The sequence below is a fragment of the Pelodiscus sinensis genome, chromosome 1, assembly GCF_052426305.1.
Source record: "Pelodiscus sinensis isolate ZL-2025 chromosome 1, ASM5242630v1, whole genome shotgun sequence".
NCBI classification, from domain to species: domain Eukaryota; kingdom Metazoa; phylum Chordata; order Testudines; family Trionychidae; genus Pelodiscus; species Pelodiscus sinensis.
The window spans coordinates 148,704,064-148,723,734 of record NC_143052.1 but is presented as its reverse complement, the minus strand read 5'-3'; the positions used below and the strand labels follow the sequence as shown (position 1 = coordinate 148,723,734).

At 47.3% G+C, this 19,671-nt stretch overlaps 1 protein-coding gene across 2 annotated transcripts in view; it reads left to right on the top strand.

Moving 5' to 3' along the window:
- VANGL1 (VANGL planar cell polarity protein 1) overlaps window positions 1-19,671 on the top strand; it is a 63,453-nt gene that overhangs the window by 9,063 nt on the left and 34,719 nt on the right. Inside the window, exons 2-4 of one of the 2 annotated variants that reach the window (XM_075905819.2) lie at window positions 1,861-2,146; window positions 3,335-3,461; window positions 8,953-9,560. In XM_075905819.2, the coding sequence (XP_075761934.1) occupies window positions 2,076-2,146; window positions 3,335-3,461; window positions 8,953-9,560 (806 nt within the window). In that variant the 5' untranslated portion in view covers window positions 1,861-2,075. The remainder of the gene's footprint in view (window positions 1-1,860; window positions 2,147-3,334; window positions 3,462-8,952; window positions 9,561-19,671) is intronic. The other variant, XM_075905815.2, reaches the window with a different exon arrangement.

Genomic DNA, 19,671 nt, shown 5'->3' with positions numbered 1-19,671 from the left:
CTCAGATGCATTAAAATCTAACTCTTTCTCCTTTTGGAGGAGGTTGAATATTTATTGGAAGTGGCTTGAAAATTGCTGTAGGCAGAAAATAATGGAAGGATGTCATGAAAGCAAGCTCTCCAGCTTCAGAACTGGTAAATAAGTGTAACAACTCCAATGAAAGTAAAGGCCATGACACTGATGAGAGGCAGGAATAGCCTTGGCAGGAAATGTATAAGATCCTTCCCTCCTTCCTCATGCCAAGCACTGAGCTTTGCCAGGGGCCCTCAGTCCTGAGCTTCAGGCCTACCGCCAGCTTTCTGGTGTCAGGGGATCTGTGGAGTGAGAGTCCTGTCTGTGTGCATGGGCAAAGCTGGCAAATCGCTCCCCTTCCTGCTCCTGATAACCCAATCCAGGGTACGAATTTGGGTTCCCGAGAATGAAAGGCAGTAGTGTCCACCAGTCCCTTGCACAGAACTCCAAAGCTCTACCGGACATGCTTGATTGTAATTCCAATAGCTAGTTCTTTCAGAAACTGATTCCCTTTCCCCTTCTTGCATGCAAAGATGTCACACTCCAGAAATCCCTACAAAATGTACTGTAGAGAACAGATCCTGCACTGGCCTGGGGGATTACATTTGATATAACAGTGTCCTCCGCGACTCCTGTGACTTGCAGTTGGAGGCCCAAATAGCATGTAGATCATACCTGGGCTGTGTGGGTGGCTCTCCTTCACCTAAGTGGCCGCAGCAGCCTGCAGCCCACGGGGGTTCCACCTGTGGTCCTGTGCTCCCCTCTCCCACGTGCCTCTCATGCACTGGGATGCTGAAGCCCTACACTTACCTGCTCCCTCCCAGCAGTTTCAGAGCATGCAAATTGCCTGATTCATGCTCCATCCCTGCTCCTCTCCCTCCTGATTCAGGGCTCCTCTGACAGTGCTGGGAGGGCGGGGGAGGAGCAGGACATGTGGGGCTCTATTGCTCTGGTGTAGAAGAAGTGCATTTGGGAGAGGGCAGCTAGGGGTGGGGGGTGGTCCATAGGCTGCAGGTGGCACTCCAGTGAGCCTCATGCATGCCCCAGGTTGCCCATCGCTGATGTAGCTAGTAAGAAAAACTTAAACAACCAATAATCAAACAAAACAAATAACAAAACATGTCAATGGTATCATGAGCTTTCGTGAGTACAACCCCCTTCTTCAGATGAATGGAGTATTAAAAGTCCAGTTCCAAAAATAAATAGTGGATGGGGGCAGGGGAAGGATAGTAAGATAGATAGTAAGGTGATACAGGTCCTTGTAACCTATGGTATTTTGGAGTAACTAATGCTAATAAAATGAGCACACCTTATAGTTATGAAACACTACAGGTTCAGACACGGCAAGTCTGAGTCTCTTTTGCCTTGCCCCTTGTGCATTGACATATACCTGTGCAAATTGAGGGTAAAATGCTCTTCTGATTTGGCAGCATTTTTATATCTACTTTGCACAGGTATAAATGACACCCAGGGCAAGATGGGGGAGATTCAACCCGGTGAATCTATGCTTTTTCTAGCATAGAGTTACAGAAATGAACTGTGATTGTGTTGCCTCTCCCACACCAGGCTCTCTGTGTATCCAAAGGTTCTTCTGACCCCTGGAGACTGAGATAAATGAGGCTGTGTTGTGGATACCAGGAGCTACGAATCGTATAATGTATTCCTCCACAAATATAGGTGCAGTACCAAAAAGATGCTTGATCTGTCCCCAAGAACTTCCGCACTGAGACCAGGTGTGACAAAATGTTGACAGACACGAGAGGCGAAGGAGGGACAGTGAGAAGTACCGTGGCTACTTTGCTGAACAGAGTATTGGTGGTGTGCTTCCATCTGTTTCTTTTTTCCTAGGTTGGTATTGAAGATTAAGACACCTGCTCTTCCCTCCTTAGAATTGTTTTAGGTTGAAAGTCGGACTGATGTTTTGGCGCTACTCATGATTGGGAAGCTGAGAGAATCCAGGAAAGTACTTTCTCTGTGGACCCCTCCTCGGGAACAACAGCTGCTCATCTTCTAAGAAAGGAGATACGTGCCCCTTCCCAGCAGAGGGGCAGGCGGTTGCTGCCATGGATACAGAATCAACGTACTCGGGATATTCCCACTACTCAGGTCACTCCAAAAAAGCCCACAGACAAGGGTATGGAAATTGTTATTAACAAATCAGGTCTCTAGGCGGGGCAGTGCTACAAGGAAAGGTTCCCTCTCCCATGGTCATGTGGAAACCCCTCGCAGACCAAAACACAATGACTCTAGAAGGGCAAAGTGTGAGACAACTTTCTCCCTGAATGACAGTAAAGAGGACACTAGAAACAGGGCCACAGAAAAAGACTGGTTAGTTTAGTCATTAACTGAGGGGGTTGGATAGAATCCCCCAGATGAAGGACTTGACCAGCTTTGTAAACAGATGCTTGCTATTCCTCCTCCTTTTTCTACTCCTGTTCGTTTGTTTTCTCAGCTAGGGTCAAAGTTTCTCTTCCTCTCAGCTGCCATGTTATTACCTTTTTGTGGGTAATTCGGGTGTTTAGGAAAAACAGCTAAAAAAGGTGAGGATTGCCTATGGATATTATATTTTGTTTCTCTTTTTATTACGGCAGCTACTAATGGGCTATGTTTGGGATCAGGGCCCCACTGTGTTAGGTTCTGTATGGACCTAGACGTTCCTTATTTTGACGAGCTTACAGTCTAAATATTGCTGACAGTGCTCCCTTTAGTACTACCTTAGCCTCCTTGAGACAGCTCAGTTACTGACACCCCCACTGCACGTACACACACGGTACCTCAAAAATCTCCTACAGAAATCCTTGAGGCAAAGGCAGTACACCATGAGTGTACACTGAGGATATGTGTGGGAGAGTGTCCCCTTCTCCAGGTCTCTTCTAATGTTGCTGGGGTAGGAGGTGTTTGTGACCAGGGATTGAGAAAGGAAAGAAATAGATGCAAAGTTTCTAATCTGAATCCCCTAAATTCTGAGCTCTCTGTGGACACTGAACTAATGTGCAGTGCCCTAGGGAACTAGCTAGTGCCATGCAAGCTAGCAGATGCGGACTCCTTGGTGGAATGAATCCTCTTCAGTCCTAGTACCAGAAACCATCTGCAGATGCGGGGTCTACATTGAGCCTCAACCTTCTTGGAGGCACAGAACGTAGAGTTTGATGTTCTGCCAGGTTGGCATTGCTCAGGTAACTACCAATAGGCGAGGGCACTTCTTGATTGACAAGAGGTTAATAGAAGTGGGTAGATCTCACTGGAAGGGCTGAGTTTGCAATGCCTTTGGGTGAATGAGTCCTGTAACCTTCTTTTCCTCTCCCCTTTATTTATGGTAAAGGAGTCGGGACAGGCACAAATCACCGCGGAGTAAAGACGGCAGTAGGTCAGAGAAATCGGTCACCATCCAGACGCCTCCTGCGGAACCGCTGCTGGGGAATGATGCCTCTCGCACAGAAGAGGGTCAGGTAAGGCATGGGAGGCAAATGGAGATGTGGATAGGCAAAGCGAGGACGGTGGGACAACATTCTGCTTTGGTGACTGCCTTTGCCTGCTTGCCTGCTGATGGCACTGTGTTCATTGCACTCTTGCTGGTGGGCTTTTACGGCTCTTGGCTCCCTTTTGATCATAATGAAGGTTATTTGGGGGGCTGTTTTAGGCCTCAGACGGATTTCTCTACCTTCAGGGACTGCACTACTTCACCTACTGCCAAAATGCAGCTGCTTCTGTGTTGGAATGTGGTAGGAGTTGAACAGAGCACGACAACATGATTAAAGATAAAATGTGAAGAACAGGGTTTCCTGATTGAAACGGTCTCAGATTTTTAGGGAGACAGATACGGGCCCTTTAAGCATGCATGTGGTTAGGACATGGGTTTTTGTCTCTTCTGAAAGCATCACTTTCAGTAATACAATGCCCTGTCTGACTACACTGAAGGCTTTAGTTCAGTACTGATTCCAAACAGCACCTGCTACTGAATCACCACCACTTTGTATTCTGCCAGACCTAGTACACTGTCTGCTCTTACCACCTGACCAAGGGTAGTTATCCAATCCCAGCCCTCCTCACTTTTCACCTGGGCGATGTGCCATTTAAAAAAAGACCTTGTGGATGTGGGTGTGGGGGTGTGTGTTTTTGTTTTTAAAGAGCTCTTTCCAAAGGTAACAGAACAGGCCACCAGAGTGACGAGTAGGTGGAGGAAATCAAGAGATAATGTCCAACAAATATAAGAAACAGGAATGACATCAAAATATTGAGTCCATGCAACGGACGCATGGTTGTTAGGTCAGGCAAAGAAGAATGGAAAGGTGCTGTTTCTATATTCCCTCTGAATTAGAACAAAGGCTCTTTTATCCCTGGAGCACCATGGTTTGAAACAATCATACTGCGTGGATAGCCGCCTTAAAGTGTCACTGCTCTTTAGGACACACTTGGAATAATTTCCACGTGGAATGTATTTCAGTGTATCCTACATTTCACTCTTCATCCACCTGCACATTTTAGGTTAGTACTGATAGTTTACGTAAAATTAAGAACTCCCTCTTGAGGGTCAGGATCTGTCTACCCTTAACATACTTCATCTGCATCACTGTAGTGCAGGGGTGGGGAACCTAAGACCCAGAGGCTGGATGTGGCCCCTGGCTTGCCCCACCATCCTCCCACAAAATCTACCAGCCTAGGGCCCCCTAGGCTCTGGTGTGTGCAGGAAATGTGGGGTTTGTTTCTGCTTTCCCACATTAGGATTTTGGGGTGTGTGTGTTTTTTTTTTTTTTCTTCTCACTTGTGTGCAGCCCCTGACTGATTTTTCTGTGGGTCCGTGGTCCCCAACCCGAAAAAGATTTCCCATCTCTGCTGTAGCACTTTAATGAAGATGCTCTTAGACCAAGTTGTCCTGCTGACATGGCGCTAATTACACAGGGGGTTAGGTTGGTGTGACTACGTCGTCAGGGCTGTGGATTTTTCATTCCCTCTGAGCAACTTATAGTTACACCCGGTGTAAGCTTCCAACATAGACCAGACTTAGGTTTGCTGCCTCGCCCCCACCAGCAGTTTATATGTTAATAATTGTTAGAGCATCCAGATGTCACTGTGGAGGGTGCCAAATGGAAATACATAAATAAACCTTCTTTGTTTTTCGGACAATAGTTTTCACAAACTGCCAGTTAAGCAGTGGTGAATAGGCAAGTTCATTGTATCAGGTGGGGCAAAATATGCTGATGAATTCTCAAGAAACAGGATTTTATCTTCATGCAGATCTCTCTAGTAATGTCAACTAAAAAGTGAGGAAAAATACAGAAACAGTAGGGGAAGGACTGTCTCTTAGCAACTCAAAGACATTACGCTCCAGCAGCTTTTCAGCATAATTTTTTATCCAGTAGCTGCACTTGACTGCATGGACTCTTGATAATGCAGTCAGTGGTAAGAACTGTTAGCACAGTGAGGCGGGGAAACATGACTTGTGAGTTTTGTTCTAAGCTTTGGCCCCAGTTTGCTGTGATTGTTGCCCTCTCTGTCGCTGTTTCTACATCTGTACAATCAGGGTAATTATATCGGCCCACCTCATTAAGTGGGAGAGGGGTTAAGAGTCTAATGTGGTTAAAATGGTTAGATCATCATGTGGAAGATGCTAGTAAAAAGAAGAGTACAGGTTGAACCTCTCTAAACGGGGACTCTGTGTCTGTCAATATCCATGGTCCAGGAGGACCACGGATGTTGCTGGGCTAGAGAGTCCTGGTGGAGGGTGGCAGCTGGGAGCCTGGTGGTGAGGCCAGAGCCCAGTGGTGGGGCCAGAAGGCAGCAGAATTGCTCAGCAGCGGGGACAGGAGCTTGGGAGCCGGACTGCCGCCCTGTAGGACAACCAGGAGCCCGGCAGCCCTACTGCCACCTAGCGGCGGAGCTGCCTGGCAGGGCTAGTCCAGCGTTGTAACGGCCTAGCAGGACTGGGAGGCAGTGGGGCTGCCCCACGGGGCCGAGAGTCTGGTGGCACAACTGAAGCAGGGTAGCTACTGTCTGGCAATGGGGCTGGAAGCCTAGCGAGGCCAGGAACAAGGCAAACAGAGGGGCCAGCGTCATGGTGGGGAGCTGGCTGGGAGGCTAGCAGCCAAGCCATGGCTGGGGGTGACCGTGGCGGGGTGGTGGGCAGAAATGACTCCCCTAGTTCAGTAAAAGATCCCTCATCCAGGACCAGTCAGGTTCCGAGGTTGCTGGACCAGGGAAGTCCAACCTGTACTATAATATTGCACTCCATTTCTCAACCAGTTATGCCTTTCCAGGGCCTCTGTTTTTGCAAAATGTGTCAGCATTACTGACACCATTTCAAGCTGCTGGCTGTGGTTGGTCTCTGTCTCTCTCTCCTTTTACAATCTGTGCTTTTGGCCCAAGGTATTAATGCCTCAAATTGTATCAGAAGTTAAATTCTTGGAGCTATTCTAAATAGTTAGGCTGCTTCAGTCTGCTCCTGTTACAAGGATTCTTTCAGACTTAATCTTTTTCATAATTCAAGAAGTCAACTGTAATTATTTTATTAGCTACTGGGCTCTGATTATTTGGAGGCCCTGCAACCACTGCACAAGAACAACACAACATCACCTCTGCCAATTAAGTTAAGCCTGCATATTTACATGCAGAAGCCAAAAAGAAGCCTATCAGGCCAAATCTACACTGGCCCTTTACTGTGCTGTAATTTTCAGGCTCAGGTGTAAACCCACCCTTCCCTCTTCCTCCCCTCTCCCCCAGCAGTAAATTACAGTGCTGTAAAGTGCCAGTGTGAACCAGGCTCCCAGTGCTGTTAGCTACTCTCCTTATAGAGACAAAAGACAGGACTATGCAGCACTTTTGTTTCAGCAAGACCAGACTAACACGGCTATATCTCTATTACTATTCTCCTTATAGAGGTGGTTTACATAGAGCACTGAGAGATCTCTTCCCCCAGCACTTGTGCCATGGTCACACTTTCAGTTTAAACGGTTACCAGCAGTCGAAGCCTCAGTTGTTGGCATTTGCACTGAGAAATCTTTTTCTCTTCCAAAAATTTCTGTTGAGGTGCTAATGGCTGACTGGGTGACTACAAAGGCTTAAGGTGCCGCTGTGTGGAATGAAGGAATCTACCTGCAAAGTGCTCTGTCTCCAAACGTTAATGCAGGTTGGAATGCAGTGATATAAATTGTCAGATCTGAGTCCCTGAACAGCAGCTCCAAATCAGATCACACCAGGCATGGTTGACAAGTTAGGTATGCTCAAGCAGAGGCATCAGAGAATAGGAAGAACCGCTTGCAGGATCTCTGTGGCAGAAGCTCTCTGACTTTGGAATCCTTTTATTGCTACCTTTAAGAGAACTTTTTTGTAGACTGAAATTTGACTCTTTGGCAATTGTCCCTCATTCAAATATGCTGGCTTCAGATTGAACTTCTTTTGGGCATATCCTGTAGTACTTTAACACACCTGTTAGCTCCTGTGTTAGAGTCCCACACATTCACATAGCCCAGCATGTATAAAAATCAATCTCAAACACTGCTGGAGGGTTGGACTGTTGGCTTAACAAACATTGGCTAAAACAGTTCGGCAGGGTGTGTGTAATGTTTCTTCCACTAGTGAGGGAGATTGAAAAATATACAGTGGAACCCTTTCAAAGTAAAGCCACTTAAGTCATAACTTTACTATGGGAGAGGTTTTAGTGTAACCATAATTGCACCGGGCTCATTGTTGACCATTGAAACAAAATTTCTCTTGTAGGTGGCTTCTGCAGTGCACTTATAACTACTTGTGGGCTGGAAGAGCACTAATTCCTACATTTACAGATCATTTTGTATCTGCAGGAGATGGGATCATCTATTTTTAACTTCTAGGTCTCTTTATCGGGTCTGGCTCCCCAGATCTCTTAGTTAGCAGAAGCAGATGATCTTAATCACTCTCCTTTCATGAATTCCCTTCCTGCTACTCACACTCATGCTGTCCGTACAGATTGGTCAGGGTATTTGATTTTCATTCAGGGTATGTCTAGACTACTGGGTTTTTCCGAAAAAAGTGGCCTTTTTTCGAAAAAACTTCCCCTGTGTCTAGAATGCGGCTGCATTCTTTTGAAAGTAAATTGACAGAACATGGCAGTTTTTTCAACCGTGGAAAACCTTGTTTTACGAGGAATAATGCCCTTTTTTTAAAGTGCTCGTTTGAAAAAAAGCGCTATGTAACACAAACTGTGCCTTTCCGAAAGAGCATCTAGACTGCCTAGGTGCTCTCTTTCGAAAAAGTGGCTTGCTTTTTCGAAAGTACTGATTGTAGTCTAGATGCTCTTTTTCAAAAGAGGCTTTTTCAAAAGTATCTTTTGAAAAAGCCTCTTTCAAAAGAGGCTTGCAGTCTAGATGTAGCCTCAGGGAGCTGAAAGGAAAAACCCATGCACAGTAATCAGGATGGAAATGTATTGTGATGGCCAAGACTATAACAAGATTTTAAAAAAGAACTAGACAGGTTCATGAAGGATAGGTCCATCAATGGCTATTAGCCAGGATGAGCAGGGATGCAAAACCGTGCTCTGCAGTGTCCCTAACCTCTGTTTGCCAGACATTGGGAATGGGCAACTGGTGACAGATCACTTGATGATCAACTATTGTGTTCCCTCCCTGTGCAACACCTGGTATTAGCCAGCTTCAGAAGACAGAATGCTGGACTAAATGGACCATTGATCTTACCCGCTGTGGCCATTCTTAAGTTCTTATGTTGAATCCCCTCTCCTGGCTTTGTAGATGGAGGGAAAGATTCCAGATTTGATTAGACCATTTACCCTGCTTCCCAGCCTTTTGCGTTGTTGTCAGTGAATCATTTTTTGAGATTCTAAACCTGCTGTTCTGCTCTGTTGTGTCTGTTTCCAGTTCTCTTAGGCAACCATGTGGCTCTTTGGCTGCTAAATGCAGAATGTCAGGAATTCATATAAACGGATGTTTCCTCGTTCTCTTTCCCTTTCAGGATGACAACTGGGGTGAGACAACAACGGCGATTACAGGCACCTCGGAGCACAGCATCTCCCAGGAGGACATTGCCAGGATCAGTAAGGACCTGGAGGACAGTGTTGGCTTGGATTGCAAACGCTACCTTGGTTTAACAGTGGCTGCTGTCCTTGGACTCCTCGTCTTCCTTACCCCCATTGCCTTCATTCTCTTACCCCAGATCCTGTGGCGGGATGAGCTGGAGCCATGTGGCACTGTCTGCGAGGGACTATTCATCTCTGTGGCTTTTAAACTCCTGATTCTTCTGATTGGGACCTGGGCTCTGTTCTTCCGTCAGCCGAAGGCGGATATACCGAGAGTGTTTGTGTTCCGGGCCCTCTTGTTGGTCCTTATATTCCTGTTTGTTTTTTCCTACTGGCTCTTCTATGGCGTCCGCATCTTGGACTCCAAAGACTCCAATTACCAGGGGATAGTACAGTATGCTGTGTCTCTCGTAGACGCTCTCCTGTTCATTCACTATCTAGCCATAGTGTTGCTGGAACTGAGACAACTGCAGCCCATGTTCACGGTCAAGGTGGTACGATCGACGGATGGAGAGTCGCGATATTATAGCTTGGGACACCTGAGGTAAGTTGTGGGCAGGGGAATGGCTGGAAATCCTGTATAAAGATCAGTTGCAATAGCACGGAATGCAATCCTTTTAGCATGGTTTACCATAGACTCTCTAAATCACTTATAAAGATTAACCAATTAAACCTATTGGTTCCTTCCTCAGTGGAGTAGGAAAGGAAGGTTCCAGTCACAGATAGTGAGACTGAGGTACAGAAGCTGTAATCTGGGGGTTGAGTGCAGATCTCCTCAGTCCTAGGCCAATAATAATCCCTAAATGCCCCTGCATTGGGTGGCAAGAAGAAAGAATCCTTATGCTAAGCGATCAGAGGCTTGTGAGATTGGAATTTTTTCAAACTGATGATTTTGCTTCTTAAGCCTTTGATCAAGATAGGGCACAGGGAGGTGTCTATATTCATGGATGCTCTGTCTTTCTGTGTGTCTGGATCTTGAAGCTGCTTGGTGTGAAGGGGTTCTGTCTGCATGTCCTAGGTCAGTGGCTCTCAACCTTTCCAGATTACTGTGCCCCTTTCAGGAGTCTGAGGTGTCCTGCACAACCCCAAGTTTCACCTCACTTAAAAACGACTTGTTTACACAATCAGGCATAAAAAGACTAAACTGTCACAGTATACTGTTACTGAAAAATTGCTCACTTTCTCATTTTTATCATATCATATCATATATTATAACAGAAATCCACTGGAATATAAATGTTGTATTTACATTTCAGTGTATAATATGCAGAGTAGTATCAACAAGTTGTATGAAATTTTAGTTTATACTAGGGATGTTACATTGTGTATAATCAACTAATTGACTAGTCAATGGAATTTCCATCGACTAATCGATAAGGGGGGAAACTGCAGAGCTGCAGCAGGGTTAGCTCCTGGCCCGTGAGCCAAACCCGCTGCGACTCTGCTTTTTAAATGTATTAAGAACCACCGAGGTCTTAATATATTTTAAAGGCTGAAGTGCAGTGTGGGGGATCTGGCAGCTCTTAATACATTTAAAAAGCAGAAGTGCAGCAGGAGGGACCGGGCATGAGCTGGGAATTAGCTTGCACCCAGTCCCCCGCTACTCCTCTGCCTCCTGTGGAGATGGTGCTGAGGGGAACCAGCTTTTAAGCCATCTCCCCCCGCAGTACCAACTCCTGATTGCTCCCCTCCCTTGCTGACTCCGATAGAGGCAGCAGGCAGGGGGGGAACAACTTGACTATCCAGTCAGCTTATGCTTATCGGATAGTCAACTAGTTGCTTACATCCCTAGTTTGTACTGACTTGACTAGTGCTTTTTATTTATCCCGTAGTAAAGCTAGGAAATACCTTGATGAGTTGACGTTTCCTCTGGAAGATCTCTGTGTACCCCTACCTGAACCATTGCCCTAGGTATACAGCTGAGGAAGCTTTTGCCATGACAGCTTCTAGGATGTAGCCCTAGTTCCTTTAGAACAGCGTTTCTTAAACTGTGTTCCGTGGTGCACTGGTGTGCCGTGAGGCAGTTGGCGATGTGCTGCGGAGATATGGTGACCATATGTCCCTTTTTTTCCGGGACAGTCGTGGATTTAAAGACACCCAGCGCTAGCGCAACACAGCAGCAACTTCTCGCCTCCACCCAGCACCTAAGTGGCTCCCTTGGTGCTTTGCGCGGGCGTCCAGGGCTGCTGCCGTTGGCATGCATTGTCCAGCGCTCCAAGCTCCCATGCAGCATGCGCCGCTGGCCGGCAAACCCCTCCCCCCGCCGTATGGCCCTTCCCTCCCTCTGTGGGACTGCCTCCGCTGTGCGCCACCAGTCCTGCCTCCTCCATCCACAGGCGGCTGCCGCTGCTGGAGGGGGAGAGGTGCTGGTTGGAGCCGGTGAGCCATTCCTGGGAGCTGCTGCCAGAGTCCCGGCAGGGACCGGGTACATTCGGGCTCTGCCAGTGCGCTCTGTGCACGGCCCTTTCTCCCCCTGCCTCTTCCCACTCCACTTGGGGAGTGGCAGTGCATGGACCCGTTCACTCTGCCGCGCTCCGCAAGCCGGGTCTGGGGGGATGGAGGGTTTCTCCCCTCCCCCCACGCTCTTCTTAATGGGAGCCAAAGCTGATGCGGGAACTGGAATGCAGCACTAACATTAGCACTGCTGGTGGCCCAGCTCCAGGCCTGGCAAGCAGTCCTGCCTTGGAAGCAGCTGGGGCCAGGGCTGCAGGGACTTCTGGGGCCAGACCACAGACTCCAGCCCCACAAACTGAAAGGCAAAAGGTGGAGAAGGGGCTCGGAGAGAACTAGGGGGAAGGAGGGAGGGAAAGGAAGGGGCTTGTGCTGAGGGGAGGAGGTAGGGTAGGAGAAGAAAGGGGAAGGCACCAAGGAACAGGGTGGAGGAGAGACAAATGTCAGGGGGCCAAGTGGAGACAATGAGGAAAAGGCAGGAGGAGGGAGGAAAGTGTCAGTGCGGGTGGAAGGGTGGAGGGGACAGGGTGATGCTGGGAGAGGGGAAGGGCATTGGGGGCAAGAGGAGGTGGAGGTGCTGGGAGAAGGGCTGAAAGGAGGGGTGGGCACGAGGAAGGTGGGGATGGAGCAAGTCATATGTGGGTGAACAGAGGGACATGAGGGGAACTGGGGCAGAGGGTGGTGAGGGGATGGGCATCAGGGAGCAAGGGGGCAGGGGGCAGTGAGGGAAGGAGGAAGCACCAGGAGGGTGCAGGGCTAAGGGAAGGTGCAGGTGCCAGGGAATTCTGGGGGTGAAGCAGAAGGGCAGACACCTGCAGGGGAGAGACCAGCACCATAGGAGAGAGGGTTTGGTGGGGGCCAAATTCATTCCCTTTGGGTAGGAGGATGATGGGAAAAGTTCTTAGGGGGGGTTATTTTTACTTCTGGTCATGTGCCCATCTTGACCTGGAGAGTCAGGGGCATAGTAAACAGAGGGGAGAACATAGTTCAAATGGCCATCCTTCCTTTTTTTCTCTTTTATTTTTGCTCAACAAAAATCCTGGATGTTCTTCATTTAAAAAAAAATATTGTTTGGTGTTCCTTGGTCTTAAAAAGTTTAAGAAACACTGCTTTAGAAAGAGCTGCCCCAGCTCCTCCCTCCCCTTTTAGGATAATTGAAGACATGCACTCTATTTCAGCTGTTGTCAGCCCCATGTGTAAGCTCTAGCTGCTTTTTCAGTTACTCTGTGGTGTTACTACTTAGTTTGGTTTCTAGATTACTTGCTGCATCAATTGGTGGTGGATGGTACACTCTACTTTGTAGCTGTCTCAGTGGGGCCAGAGTGCCTATAAGTTATTAGACCTTCCTGAGTGCTGTTGCACCTCCTAGATATCATCTGTTACCATCAAGTGTATGACTCTCACCTGAGGATGGGACCCCTAGTGCTAAAGTGCCTGCCTCTCTCAGGTGCGGGAAAGGCCAGGCAGCTAGGACTTTTCAGGGTGAGCTGGCTTGTGTCTGGTTCCCTCACTCCATGAAAATAGTGAGTCATGATTGGGTGTTAGCTCCTCAGGCTGGGGGAAGGAACAGCCTCAAGCATGAAAGGGAAGATGCTGTCAACTAGTGTGTAGATTAAGCATCTGTTGAATTGATCCTGTCCAGATCCCGGTGGCACGCACAGATCTACTGCAGATGGAGAGATTCGTGTCTGCTGGTGTAAGTGGCTGTATGAACACAGCCTCATGCAAACCGTTAGCAAAGCAAAGGGATTGCTTTGAAGTGGTGCTTAGTGGTCAGAGAAAGAGCCAGGGTATTGGTCCTTGTTCCTGGCTGTGCCTGAGTCAGTTCAACTCTTTGCCCCTGTAAAACACACAAGATGGAGGCATAGTGAGGCTTAGCTTGTCTGAGAATCCTGTAGCTCTGTAAGAGACGTTATCAGCATAAATATTCTGTTGCTGTTATGAGAGTTTAGGTCACGTAATGCTAAAATTCTTCAGTGATGAGTGCTGGCGTGTTTATCAGGCAGAGGACTAAAAGTAGCTTTTCAAACTAGAGAGACTGAAGGATGACCACCAAAGTAAGAATTCCTCTGTACACTAAGGCTACCGGTCAGTTGGGAATCAGTTCGGAGTGGGGAAATCTACTGTGGGGGCTGCTGTGATCCAAGTAGCCAAGGCCATCAATACCCTTCTGCTACAGAGGATAGTGACTCTGGGAAATGTGCAGGACATAGGGACCAACAACATGGCAAAACTCTCCACTGACTATGGAGGAGCAAGAGACGGAACACACAAACCCGTCTTGGCACCCAGCCATCTGGCTACGGAGTACACAAACCGCAAGGGGTACTTCTCAATGGTGCTGCAAGCACTGGTGGTTCACCAGGACCATTTCACCGACACCAGCATGGGATGGTTGGGAAAGGGGCATGACATAGGAACTCCTGCCTCATCAGAAAGCTGCAAGAGGGAACTTTCTTCCCAGATTGGAAAATGACCATTGGATGCATTGAATTGCCAACAGTGATCCTTGGAGAGCCAGCCTACCCCTTGCTCCTGTGACTCATGAAGCCGTACACAGGCAGCCTGGACCACAGTCAGGAGCAGTTCAACTACAGGCTGAGCAAGTGCAGAATGGTGGTAGAATGGCAGCGGAGCAGGGGCTCAAACAATGCTTTGTCTAGGATGAGCAAAGGGGGAAGCGTATTGCTGCTGTTTCAGTTATAGCTTCGTGGGCTTCATCCAGGTTGCTGTGTCTTCCCCTAATCACACTGACTGACAAGGAGAGGATGCTGACTGAACAGGGCCAGAAACCTGGGCCTTATGCTGCAATGCTCTGTGCTACAGTGACACCAGACCGCTTCCTGCTGGCTTGGCGTGGGAAGGCCTCCCCAGAAACCTTGTGAGAAGGCTGAAAGAGTTCCTGTCTGAGAGCTTCATGGAGATGTGCAGGGAGGACTCCCAGTCTGTCTCCAGACACGTTAGCAAACTGTTCCAGGGAGCCCTTGCTGTGTAGGCAGAGTGGCCACTGCAGATCACACCCGATTGCCTTAACCCACCTGTAGCATGATTAAAAACATGAACTCACTGCAAGTGCCCTCCCTCACTATCAGGGCCTGCCAGCGAGATGTCCTGGGAGGAAGGGATTGTCTCCAAAGTTAGAAAAAGGTGCTGCCTATCAGTGAGATTGGATGCTTCACTCACCTGCTGGCCATTCTTCTCCTCCTCTTCCTCATCCACACTGTCCTCCACGCTGCTGTCTGAGGAGTGTCTTGGGAGGAATCCATGGACTGGCTTGGGACACTGGTTGGGTCTCCCCTAGAATTCCCTGCAGCCACTCAGAAACAGCATGTTTGTGATGACCCAGACTGTCCGTTTGCCTCCCTTGTCTTCAGGCACTCCTGCCTGAGCTACTTTATTTTCACACTGCACTGCTGGATGTCCCTGGCATGTCCTTTCTCTTCCATGCTGTTTGTGATCTTCACAGAGATATCAGCGTTTCTTTGTAGTTCTGCCTGAACGGATTCCTTTCCCCACATAGCAATGAGGTCCAGGATCTCCTGCATGCTCCATGCTGATGCTTGTTTGCAACCCTGGGCATTCATAGTCAGGTGTGCTGCCCACTCAGGTTTGCTCGCCACACAGGAAATGAAATTCAACTCTCCTGCTCTCCCGGTGCACAGGAAAAGCCCTGGGAAAATTTGAAAGTCCTGGCCAAGTAGTCACAGAGGGGCACAGTGGGACACCTGGAGGCTAAGAACGTCGACTTTCACAGCGCTGCAGCTGCATTACGCTCAAGTTGACTATGCAAGGTCAAATTTATTGTTCCTTCTTGTGAAAAGCAGCAGTACCAAAATAGACTTTAGTGGCCCCTAAGTCAACAGAATGGGCGGGGTGGCTTGGACTTATTAGAAAATTGACCTAATTCAGTGAAGTTTGACCTAAGGTCCCAGTATAGAGCAGGCCTAATGCTTCACATGTTGGTGGGAAGGTTGAAGATGTCACTGTTATAAGAGGAGTTCTGCAATTTTAAAAGTTACTTTGAGGGTATATTTTTTCCCTAAAGAAAAAGTGAAATTCTTGCTTTTGAGTGTTTTAGTACAAAATGGTAAGAAATCATAGGTTTATATTCCTGGATTCGTAAAGCCTCCTTTGCAAACATGCTTGAAATTAACCATATAGAGGTGACTATTCCCATTGATTTTATGCTTATGGTTAAGCACCTGCATCAATCTCCGGAGGGTATGGGCTGAATGTGTAATAGGCCTTCTGTAGGGATATGAAAACGTAACCGTTTACATGCTGCCCTCCCGCTCGCTGCTGCCTCTGTACCGACTTTTAAGCCAGCTCCCCAATGCATGAGCTCCTCGGGAGCCACCTGTCCCACTGTGTAACCGCTGAAATTTTCAGCGATTGCATGTTTACTTAAACACTTTTAAACCTCCCTAGTCTTCTCTTAGAAATCTGATTATTATTATTATTTTGTTCTACGTGGCTCTTTTGGAAAACACCCTCACTTTGCTTAACTATTAGTAATATATTGCATGTTCCAGTGGTAAAGGAGAATCTTCCAAAGTTCAGGGTAAATTGAATAAAGTCTGGGAGATCTTTTCCAGGAGTGAGAAATTGCTCTCAGCTGTCTCCAGTCTTTTTCCATATCCTGTATAAAAACAGTTTGACCTAGAAACTTAGTTAACTGTTGGATTGCAATAGAACCTCCCCAAGTCCCAGTCTTTGTCACAACCACTGTCTTCTCCCCACCTGCTGGCAAAGATTAATGTTAGAAGGTGTTATATACACTTTACAGTGCATTTATTATCTTACTTAAAGATGGACCTGTGTGCATTTGTGGATTTGACTGCTGGATTGGGATCTAGGTCAGTAATTTGTAGTAATAAAATCTGTTGTTAGTGTGGATGAGCAAGGTTACATTATATTTCTTTAAAGTGCATGCTGTTTTTTACAGTTGATTAATGATTTGCCTCTTTTTCCTGAGCTCTGGAGTTCTGTAACTTTGCATCTCATGTGCTACGGAGTTTGTGGTGCAAGACATCTTGAATTGCAAAATCGAGTCTACAGATGAGCAAGCAGTAAGAATGCACTCTTTGCTCCCAATTTTAGTGACTCCTTCCACAGTCTCACAAGTCAGTCTCTCAAAAATGACTGTTTCAAATTTGAGAAATTTGCCAGTTAACACCCCTCCCTCCCCCGAGAATTAAAGTGGTGAATAATGTATTATCATCTCGAGGCCTCAGTGTATGATCAGGACCCCATAGTGATTGGCACTATCCACACACAATGAAGATGGTCCTGGCCCCCAAGATTTTATAATCCATTAATTTGCAGCCATATTAGACCATTTCAATCATTGAAAAAAAATTAGAAAGTGAGGAATTCAGAAACACTAGCAATACAACTTTATTTCTTTTATGCAGCCATCGCTCAAAATATGCAATAAAGGTACGTAATAGAAGTAGAGGGAAGATTCTTCTCTGGGCTGGGCGCTAGCATAGGTGGATCTAGTGGATGGACTTCTACTTCTGGCTCTGCCACTTGCCTGCTGGGCGACCTTGGGCAAGCCCCTTTGCCTTATGTTCCCCATCTGTAAAATGAGGATAATGATACTTACCTCTTACACTGTGCACAATTACCCATTTATGATTATATGGTTCTGTACAATGCCAGCTCTGTGATAGCGAACACAGGTCTGCCATAGCCTTTCACCTGTTAGGGTCATGGGCTCACCCCTTGCAACAAACTGCCTGTGAGATCAGCATGCAATCTCAATCTAGCTGCTACTGGTCATCTGGATACAACAGTGGTGGACATCCTGCAGCCCGTGGGCTACATGCAGCCCATCCGGATTCTGTGTGAAGCCCATGAGATGTTGCATTTACCATTGCCCATACGCAGGGCTGCCAGATTCCATTGGTTTCTGTCCATGCTGGTTTTTTCCTACTGATATTACTGTAGTCACAGGCACACAAAGCAAAGGCACGTGAGGTGGGGTGTGTGCTGATTGCACATAGCACTGACTGAGAGCTGTGCACTCCCTCTGCGTCCAATCAAAGTGCTGCTATAGTTCAGTCGCACACCCTGCAAATTCTAGGCATACAAGTGCAGTGAGCAAAGCTACTCTCTCCCGGGAAACTGTCTTGGTTACAACAATCTTGCAGCCCACTCAGTTGAAGGAGGGACACTTATGTGGCCCATTCGCTAGCCTAGGTTGCCTGTTGCTGGGCTACAGCATTTGCAGTGTAGTCCACAGAAGTGGACATATACTTGGTTGTCTTCAATCCAGAGAGCCTGGGTACTTGAAAAGCACTGTCATCTTTTGCCCATCCCCTTGCAGAGTTAGGATAGAATCCATGCTGAGAGCTATATGGGGTATTTAACTTGACCTTAATTGTAGTCAAGAGGCCAAGAAAGAAACTGGTTGTAGCTACACCCCCATCTGCTACTACTCTGCCCATTTTTTCTAGGCATATCTCCCTCTTGTAGTATTAATGGCTCCAGGTTGGAGGTGCTAGCACAAAGGGATCAACAAAAGAGCAGCTGCAGTTACTACATGAAAGGCTTCAGAGAGAGCTCTCCACCCACTATCCTAGAAGGTGAAATAACTGTCCATAGGGGTATATGTAGCAAGTGGCCAGCCGCAACCATGTATTGTAATGCAAAGCAGGAGTAAGATGCACTGGCAGGGCTGTGTAGGGCAAGCCTGTGCAAAGTCTGTTCTGACTGGATCCAGTACAGTCAGGTTCTTTCATCGGTGCTCAAACCTAAACAAACAGCAGGCCAGGCACTTGTCAAATGGCTCTCTGGGTTTTCGGCACTTAATGATCTAATTCGATAAGCTGCCTCCTGTATCCCTGCTCTTCCAGTTGCTGTAGTGGGCAGAGTTGACAAGCATAGTTGGAGTGTGGGGAGGGGAATGCACTGAAAAGCAACAAAGAATAGGGAAGCGGGTTCCTCAAACAAAAGTCTGCATGTTTAAGCCTTTCCATAAGCATGGCTCACTAATGCCAGGCAGCTCTTAGAGTGACATGCTCTCACTGTGTTTTCTGTCCAGTCACACAAACTTTTTTCCTTAGAGGCTACTGACAGAGATGTTAGGTATTGTGTAATTAAATAGCTGTGTAAATGCATTAAATCTTAGTGGTTACACAACTATTCTATAGTCCTGGGAGGGTGGGGCCGGCAGCCAGTGTGCTCCCAACCCCACTCCTGGGGAGCCCCCTGCCACCATGTGCTGCTGCCTCTGTATCTGAGGCAGCAGTGCAGAGTGGCAAGTGGGAGCCGGATCATGAGAGAGAGCCAGTTTAAAAAACAGCTCCCCATGCAGATCGACTCTGCCATTGCCCTTGTCCATAGAATCATAGAATACTAGGACTGGAAGGGACCTCCAGAGGTCATCGAGTCCAGTCCCCTGCCCCCATGGCAGGACCAAATACTGTCTAAACCATCCCTGATAGACATTTATCTAACCTACTCTTAAATATCTCTAGAGATGGGGATTCCACAACCTCCCTGGGCAATTTATTTCAGTGTTTGACTATCATGACAGTTAGGAACTTTTTCCTAATGTCCAGCCTAAACCTCCCTTGCTGCAGTTTAAGCCCATTGCTTCTTGTTCTATCCTCAGAGGCCAAGATGAGCAAGTTTTCTCCCTCCTCCTTATGACACCCTTTTAGATACTTGAAAACGGCTATCATGTCCCCCCTCAGTCTTCTCTTTTCTAAGATAAACAAACCCAATTCTTTCAGCCTCCCTTCATAGGTCATGTTCTCTAGACCTTTAATGATTCTTGTTGCTCTTCTCTGGACCCTCTCCAATTTCTCCACATCTTTCTTGAAATGCGGTGCCCAGAACTGGACACAGTACTCCAGCTGAGGCCTAACCAGCGCAGAGTAGAGCGGAAGAATGACTTCTCGTGTCTTGCTCACAACACACCTGTTAATGTGTCCTAGAATCATGTTTGCTTTTTTTGCAACAGCATCACACTGCTGACTCATATTCAGCTTGTGGTCCACTATAACCCCTAGATCCCTTTCTGCCGTACTCCTTCCTAGACAGTCGCTTCCCATTCTGTATGTGTGAAACGGATTGCTCCTTCCTAAGTGGAGCACTTTACATTTGTCTTTATTAAACTTCATCCTGTATACCTCAGACCATTTCTCCAATTTGTCCAGATCATTTTGAATTATGACCCTATCCCCCAGAGCAGT